Raw genomic sequence first — 9,435 nt, 5'->3', positions numbered from 1 at the left:
TATTGAAAATTGCAAGACTGTTTAAATATCATTATGAAATAATTATTTCACTAATACTTGTAAAACAACAAATTGTTTACTACCAATAAAAATATTAAGGTTCTAGAGATCAATTAATAAAGATACTAACTATCTCAATTTGTGGACTTCGTGTGTTTAAAAATATTTAATAACCAATTAACCATATCTTGTTAATTGTTTATTAATACTTAAGTGTTTATTAATACTTTCACATTCTTTGTTTCAGAAAAATTGAAATTCGCTCGATAGGCTCTTTATGTATTTACACTTACTTTTATTACAATAAAAGGTCAGTATTAAAAATATAATAAATACATATTGAAAATATAGATATAAGGACAATAAAATGATGTTACATTATATATCTGGGCCGGGTATAAAATTATATTATTTTTGAAGAGACAAAATTGTACTTAATTGATATAATCTTAAAAGCCTCATCATACACAAATAATAAATGGAAAGGTTCGTCTACCTAACAGGCCATCCATCGTGCATATAGAGCCAAGCGGATGTCGTTAGATATAACATCCAAAATTCCTTAACTAATCCACACTTTGTCCAGATTGCTGATTAAAACATTCTGCAACGAGGACTTTGGACCCTAGTCCCGAGAACTAAAGTCCAATTTTGATATCGCAACAAATTCGGGGAAACCTCGAGGCTATGCCGCGGCAAAAATAATTAGCAGTTATGGTGTCGGGAAAGCTATAAAAACGGCAAATCGAGGGACGAACAGATAGGCACAATGTGTTAGATATTAATTTTGAAATTATAGGCTACAGCGATGCATGCAAAGGTGTTCGGAGCAAAAACATCAACAGAAGTGTTAAGAGAGGACGATTATTATTTTAGGTTCGTATAATAATCCGGCCCAACAGCTGCCTCTACAAATATTTATTGTTTGATATGTGATTTGGATTGTTTGAAAAACTCAACGAGTAAATAATGAGGAAAAAACTTTGTATGCTGAGGACATAATACGGGTGCAGTCAAATATACGGTTTTTGTTTAGCTAATGTATTTAAAGTATAGGATTTAATACGATCTTGTTACGGTATTAAGACAACATAAAGAAACCCAAAAAAATTAATTTAACGCATTTAAAATTATTTAAATGCGTGAAATAATTGAAATGAAACAACTGAAATGGAACTGGGCGGGCCACGTATGTCGAATGCCGGATGACTCATGGGCCAAAATAGCGACAAAGTGCACCCCGCCAACTGGGAGACGGCGACGCGGTAGACCCCATAAAAGATGGAGAGACGAGCTGGACACCTTCACACCAGAATGGTATCAGACCGCCGGAGATAGGCTACAATGGAAATCTTTGGGGGAGGCCTTTGCCCAGCAGTGGGACGATACGGGCTTATAATAAATAATAATAATAATTTAAAATTATTTAAAAATGTTAATGTATTGGTAGTAGTTTCGCAGCGTGCCTTGTATATGGCAATAGAGTCGTCTAAAATTTTAAATGGTGAAATGAAATACACACTCTACCATAAACTCATCCCCTTTTTACATGAAATTAACATTTTGAATGGCGAAATATGTGTGTATAAAGTACCTACACACTGTGCCTCACCTTACAACTCCGGCTATGAAAGACTTATGGCATATGTCTAAAATGCAATATCAGTAAGTTTCAAGTATACCTGAAGGTAAATTCTGGGAATGTTTGCAGTATTCAGTTAACCAAACCATAATCAGTGCACTACTTAAATTCTGTTTGACCAAAGTCATGAACGCTCACTTAAAGTAATGGTTTCCGAGCACTACCGCCATTATTATAGTTTTCTTCCTCACTCGTGAATGTGTTCTAATTCTATATTTATGGTACTGGCAACTATTGCACGAGTGTATATCACAAGAAGCTAATAATGGAATCCATATTGATTTTGAGTTTAAGTGTAATTTGTATGTGTTTTTTGTATGTTAGCCAAAGGTTTCAAAGCATAACTTGATTTTTACGCAAAATAACTATGTCCCTTTTATAAAGAATAGAACAATTTTACATTTAATACAATACTGAACATACTTAATACTTTAAGATACTTACTACACAAATGCTTAGAAATAAAAATGTTAAGTATTTTTACAAATAGCGCAAGGCTCTACTACTTATCTGATACTAATAATTTCCGTAAGATTACATTAAAACTATAGTTTGCTTGTGATGTAAAAATATTTAAACTATTGTAGACTATACAATAAAATACACAATATGTAAATTATTAAAACAAAATTAAAATTGAAGTGCGCTACGCGTCGTAGTACTCCTCCGCATCGCTTTTAACCGGGAACCATTCCTACGCGAGACAGAAAGATAGTTCGGAAAATGAAAGGAAAACCTGAGCAATCCACTGGCTAGTTACATTAAACTGCCTGTAAAAACTACAGACATTTTCTTCTCTTATTGAAAATGTAAAAAGTGGTAACGATCACACTTACCTAGTCATTTGTAAATGAATTGAATCCGTGACCAATATATATCAGTCACTATATCCACACGTTTGAAAGTTAATTAAACACATACATACAAATGTATGTTTTATACGATTTACTTCTTCTTGTTTGGTTTCTGAAGTAAATAAATATTTATTTACTAACGACGCTGAAGATTTATTTGTTAAGTATAATTCACGTAATGTTGCCATTCCTTTTGAAATTGAATACGTAATATTGGATCATGTCCCGAGCGAATATTGTAAAAAGGTGTAAGAAAATCAAATGCTTGCTATTGGTTTCAAGAGTCATAAATAATATGCAACACCCAAAAACATATGCACAAATAATATTATCTGAACTATTCATTCTAGACTCAGGAAATTGTAGGTGACTCTAATACTAAGAAATCTACTTAGTAAACCTGTAGCGTGATTCTCTACAGCCGGTACCTAATAAAGAGTTTCGCAAGTTTAACATTTACAGTATACTGCAAAAATAGTTCCTACGGAGCCCACTGGAGGCGCTGATCAGATTTTCATATAACATTAAAATTTCTTGAAAGCTAATGGGTTGTCGATAGTTGAAAAAATAGAAAGAAATATGGTCAAATAATAAAAAAAATATTAAACATAGTAATAAAATATTTAATATTCACAGTGACGAAGGCACACTGTGACGTAATATTGCAAAACAATGACGTCAAAGTTTAGTACTTGCACTCGAACATACGCGGCACGTGTCTATCGTAATCAAGGAACGAATTTACGCACATAGCTGAACATATAACTAGTTAAATATGTATTAGAAGTATGCAAGCAGACGCGTCATTGCATTCCAAACATTCGATAAAAACGAACACGCGACAATTGAATGCACTAAATTAATAATTATAAAGCCTGATACTTAACTATGACTATTTTATTACTACCAGAGTCCGCCTACCACTAAGGGAAAAACGCGTGATTTTATGTACATATGTATGTACATATATATGGTTTTTTATCCGATAATGTAGGCACAGGTGAATTAAATACACAAAATTCGCCCTTTTTTGCTAACCTATGGTAGTCTTCAAAATATACCGGATACATAATAACACTTCAAACAACTATTAACAAAATGGCTTTGGATAGAACACACGGAGTGACAGAATCTATAATATAAAAGACATGCAAAACTAAGCTCCCTTAAATTGGACTGATTTCAAAAGTGTCGGCTAACGAACACCAACTTGGGTGACTGGGTGATCTCCTTCCGAAGGCGAAATGTTCTTAGAAAACTTTTATTTGCCATATTTAAATAAGATGACGTTAAGTGAACTAAAAGCTTTGAAACAAAACTACGTCTCACTTTTCCTAGTTATTATTATAAGACGTGGACCAATAAAGTTTGTTGTTTGAAAACAAAACGACACATGTTGTTGTACAATCTACTTTTCCAAAGGTATCATTATCATTCATAGTGAGAAAACAACATGATACTCGTGTCAACCATTTTCCAAACTTGACAGTTGCTTACATACTTGTATGAATTATAAATTGATACGAAAGTTCACCCCAGTATTTAACATGACATAGTACTACATAGTTGCGTTAAATTGTCCTGTTTTTTGGGTTCCGTACTCAAAGGGTAAAACGGGACCTTATTACTAAGCCTCCGCTGTCTGTCTGTCTCCAGGCTGTATCTCATAAATCGTGATAACTAAAGGGCTGAAATTTTAACAAATGATGTATTTCCGTAGCCGCTATAAGAACAAAGACTAAAAATTAAAAAGGAAATATTAAGGGTGTTTTTTTTTCGTATTTTTTAGCACGGAACCCTTCTTCGTGCGCGAATCCGACTCGCACTTGGCCGGTTTTTTTTAAACGTCAAAACAAGTTAGCGTTATCATTTCTCTGTCAATCAATAAATTTATAATTACGTCATTAATTCATGACGATCCTGTCGTATCTTTTACGTCCATTCCATATTAATTAGCTATTTATTTTATGTATTTTACATTCTGATAACAAAAATATGTTTTTTATCGTTAAAAACGTCACAGAATTATGTAATGTTGTAATGTAAAAACGTTTTTGTAATATAATTTTAGTAATTAATAAATAAAAATTGTTGGAATATGTTGACCTGAACAATTATGTAATTGTCTCTCCTTTTTAATAAAATAATTATAATTAATAATAACTACTTTTGTTGTTACTCTTGTTAAGTTCTTGTTTTATCTTTTAATTATTTTATAGCATTGAACAAACGGATCAAGAACCAGTTTTACGATGGATGAATAAAATATCTTTAAGAACGGTATTACCTATATACTTTTTGTTATGAAATTCTTAGAAAGGACGAGATTAGGAGGCTGCGATCATTCAGACGAAACTGCGGTTTGAAGTTATAATATAATACAAATAATATAAAATATAATATCAAGGTGAGTTTAACAATTCAATGAGTAATATAACAAAAGTTATCATTTATATAAGTGGGTTTTTGGGTAAACTGTATATTTATTGAAGTATTAATATTTTGCTGTTCAATTTGTTCATAACGGTGAAAAGGTCAATAATGAAACTAAATTCTAAAGTACAATTCAAACGAGATATTTCAATAGTCATATTAAAAGTGAGGACCTATAATTTGCTTTAAATTATACACTCAAACTTATTGTCTGATTAGATTTAGGTGTTGGACCTCTATGAATAAATAAATAAATAAAAAAAATCTTTGGGCATAAAAATTCTAAGTAAGTAGGTATGTTGAATGTCATATTCATAGTAAATAGTGGTCGAGTTCTTTCAAGTTTTATAACAATAAGTCTGAGCAAACTTTCATCATATTTGGTACTTGTTAGGAAAATGAACGATGGTAGCGATTTATAATATTAATATATCATACACCCTTCTGTACCAAACATCCAAACGATCGAAGTTTGAAAACTTCTAAATAAGGTACTCCTTTCTTACGATTTGCTGGCAATTACTGCTTTCTTCTGTTTTATTCCAATCTCAAAGATAAAATTCGTCAAATTGTCCTGCATTGGAAAATCTATTTCCGTAATTTTCTATTCCTAGTAAAGTCCGTAGTGTTTAAATCAATTTAAATAGATTCACATAAAAAGGCTTTTTCCACGATAAATTTACTAATACTATTAAGCATAATAACAGCAGTCCAGGCGCAATATAAGTATGTCTCAAAAAATACTCTGATTTCAAAAAGAAACGGTAGAGTTCTTTTCTTACAAACCACCCACAAAGCACGTCGCACCGACAAATTTCCATAATGAAACCCAAAAAGAAATGAACCGACGAATAAGAAAGCGGTCTATTGTCCGCGCAATCATTAGATTAAAGGTGGAAAAAAGTCAAAATGTTCAACAAGCCAATAATGCGCATTATGTGTGTAACGAGGAGGTCGATGAGTCAGCGAGTCGCGCCCGCGCCCGCTCCGGCCAATATCACGACCTATTAGTGCACAAACAGGGGCCGACGCGCCGCGTTACACCGTGAAACAGACCTCCTCCAATCACATTTTTTCACTATTTTCTAACACTTTTTGTATCTACCCCACACGAAGAATATTCCAAGCTTTCGGACAACCCAAAATACCTATGGCTATATAGGAAAATCTTTGTTTTAAACTTTTATATAATCAAGTGAAATGAAACGACGGAAGTAAAATGAATTTCCATTTAATATTCCTACTCAATAGTTATAACAATTTAAACAATATTTACAGAAAACATTTCTACATAATAAACAGGAAATGAAATACTCAGTTCTCACTAAAATAAATAACAATCTTATTCTACGCTACTTTACATACAACAACATATTTTACATTAACTAGCTCAAAACATCGTTCACTCCTATTGTAATTGAAATAGGCTTTTAACTATTGGCAGCCTGAGGAGCTTCAATATTCTGTGATGTAAACACAAGCTACAATAGTAGATTTCGGTGTATATTTGTGATTAATGTTTTAAAACGTAGATCATTTGACAACTTCACCTATGCGAAGCTCAGTTTTGGCTATAAAACAACTATATTATATACAAATTGTCATAGTTTTACATAATATATAGGTGTGTAATTCTCATGTTTTTATTAGCAACTAATTAAAAATAATATAAATCTTATAAGTGAGATCACTTAAAACAGGATATTATAATCTCAGCAGAGATGAATCATCTACGGAATGTTCAGTAGTAGGCCAATCGTTAGCCTCCATATTACACTTTTAAATAAATAATTAAAGTACTAAATGCATCGTAGGTTTGTTAAACTATCCCCACCTAGCGATTTAGTCAAACTTCTGAGTACCAGTCCACGTCAGAGAGGATTCTGACTGGAGCACAGCCGCCGCGCTCCGCCGCTTTTTATTGTAACTTCAATAATTAAGAACTACAAAACCATCGTCCCACACGAGGAACACTATACAAAATGTTGAATACTAGTGTGTACTTACAATCTAACATTGCACGAAACATGTGAGCAGGTAGTGTGTGAGCGGTGGTGTCACGCGACCGGCAGCAGCGGCGGCGGCGGCAGGTAGCAGGGGCGCAGCGCGTGCGCCGCCGCCTGCAGCAGCTCCGCGTGGTAGCGCTGCGCAGCCAGAACATACGGGCTCGGCATCGACAGCTCCAGCCGTGGCATGCTCGCCATTGACATCATTTGTGGCTGTGGCTGCGGTTGCGGCGGCGACGGCGACAGTCGCGGCGAGTCAGGCTCTAACAGTGCTTCTATTGTGAAAGCTCTTCGCGGTCTTTGCGGCAACATTGTAACTGCGGCTGCTTCTGGGATCTCAGCTGGTTCGGGACTTAGTTGAGGACACAGTGGAGGAGTGTACAAGCTAGCAGACGGCATAGCCGGCGGCGGCGGAGGCGCTCCGGCCTGCCGCGCCAGGAATGCTCTGTTGAAGCTGGCTAGCGCCGCTAGTTCTGCGTTCAAGTTGTCTTTTTCTCCTTTCTGGAGCTTGAATCTCTTGCGTCTCCTGAGCAGCGAACCGTTCTCGAACATGTCGAAGGCCTGCGGGTGCAGCGTCCAGTAGGCGCCCTTGCCGGGCCGGTCCGGGCGGCGCGGCACCTTCACGAAGCAGTCGTTGAAGGAGAGGTTGTGCCGCAGCGAGTTCTGCCAGCGCTGCGTGTTGCGCCGGTAGTACGGGAAGCGGTCCGTGATGAACCGGTAGATCTCCGACAGCGGCAGCATGCGCTCCGGCGAGCTCCAGATCGCCATCGCCGTCAGGGATATGTACGAGTACGGAGGCTTCTGGTCGCCGTAGGTTTCACGCGAGGGTCGCGGCATTGTCACTTCCCCCGACGGGAGGACAAATCAATGTTAGTAAAATCAGTGCAACAACAACACGAACGTACGAACACGTCAGTCCGGTGCGAGGTGTGGAGAGGAACTGAGGCGCGACGAGTGCGACAGTGGGACCGCCCGCCCGCCGCACGCCCGCCGCCGGCCGGATGTAGCGCCCCGAACACAGAGCGCGCCGCGCTCGCTCATTGGCCCATCCCTCGGCCAATAAGAGCTCGCCACTTTCAGGTATGATGTCGGCTTTCGCTCCACTAACAAGGAATTTAAATTGATATTATGTTTATATTGCCTCCAAATATCTTTTGTGATGACACCGCTTTTTATTTAGCATATGTAAATTACGATGATACAGAAAAGGAGATTTGAATTATACAGCGATTTAACAATGAATGAGTGTTATTAAAACTCTCGGTATTGTTATGTTTGTGACTGTGGTATAACGTCTATACTGTACATATAATAATCATATCTATTACATATACTTTTCTAGGATATATTATCAAAAAGTGTAGCAAGATCACCCGTTGAAATAGACTTAAAAATAACTCTTTATTTGCTCAATAACATTTTATTGTTAAATCATACTTACATAAAAAATGCAGAAAACTAATTGATCCTGATCCAATTTTAATTCCGCAGAGGAAAAAGTTTTACATAGCAAATTAATTGTTTGTGTATCGTCAATCAATCAAATCAATAATGTTCACACAAAAATACAATGCAATGCAGTGCAGTGTATTTGCTTCAATTTTAACACATGGAAAATGAAAACTGTTCCAGCTATAAAAACCTCAGAAAAGCTGAAACAGGAAGTTGGAAACTTCAGAAAAATATATTATTTCAAAATAACCATGAAAGAGTTCTATACCTAATTTATCCGTTATCTTGTTATATTTCAATAAAATTTTCGATTATATTTTAATTTTCCATCGATTATTTTTTAAATAATATAATGTGCTGTCTGCTTTTTCCATTTTTTTTTCTACTGCAAATGGCATAACGCAAGCAAATCACCCTTGTCCAGCAAAGTGAAAATAGTACTCTTCGTGAGAATGGATAAAGTGAACGCCAAATCGCTGCAAGGCTCGACATTTCTTGTAGAGGTGTTTATCACTAACTAGAAAACAAGAAACTAGAAAAAACGAAGACAGGAAAAGATCAGGCGGACCTTCTTCCTAATAATAATAAACTTAATAAAAGACAACTCCCGCTCTAAAAATTGCTCTTGTGTCGCGGGGACTTTTACAAACATACAAACAACGGACACAATGTACAACCAGACCCGAAACAATTATTTGTTGATCGCACCAATTAATCCCCAAACATCTATGTCATAACTAGCACAAACTCTCGCTATTTTAGTATTCGGTTTCCCTTTCTCACTATTAACACGTCATAAGTAGGGATTATCACAACCACAAGTAAAACTTAAGAGGATAAACGAATATAAACCGTTAATGGAATATATTATCAAATATATAGTTATATCATCGTGTTTTGGAATCGTTCATCAGTTCCAACGCTAATCTCACGATTGGGCTTAGTATTGACATTTAGAAAGCAAAAACGTTGAAACGTCGATCACGAATTGGCTTTTTTATGATATTTTTTTTATTGTTATACCGTTTCCGAGATTCGTGAATGGTTA

The 9,435-nt window shown here is 35.8% G+C and overlaps 1 protein-coding gene across 1 annotated transcript; it reads right to left on the bottom strand.

Moving 5' to 3' along the window:
- Window positions 1-6,150: 6,150 nt before the first annotated feature.
- LOC142975855 (fork head domain-containing protein FD4-like) lies at window positions 6,151-7,875 on the bottom strand. The gene has a single exon (XM_076118964.1). The coding sequence runs from the start codon at window positions 7,770-7,772 to the stop codon at window positions 6,987-6,989; it is 786 nt and encodes a 261-aa protein (XP_075975079.1). The 5' UTR covers window positions 7,773-7,875; the 3' UTR covers window positions 6,151-6,986.
- Window positions 7,876-9,435: the final 1,560 nt, after the last annotated feature.

Source organism: Anticarsia gemmatalis, chromosome 1, assembly GCF_050436995.1.
Source record: "Anticarsia gemmatalis isolate Benzon Research Colony breed Stoneville strain chromosome 1, ilAntGemm2 primary, whole genome shotgun sequence".
In the NCBI taxonomy this organism is placed as follows: Eukaryota; Metazoa; Arthropoda; class Insecta; order Lepidoptera; family Erebidae; genus Anticarsia; species Anticarsia gemmatalis.
The sequence above is the reverse complement of the archived record's forward strand: the minus strand, read 5'-3'. Positions and strand labels throughout refer to the sequence as shown.

What these genes read in the sequence shown, in the direction of transcription:
- LOC142975855 (XM_076118964.1), bottom strand. Translation starts at nt 7,772, where the DNA reads ATGCCGCGACCCTCGCGTGAAACCTACGGCGACCAGAAGCCTCCGTAC.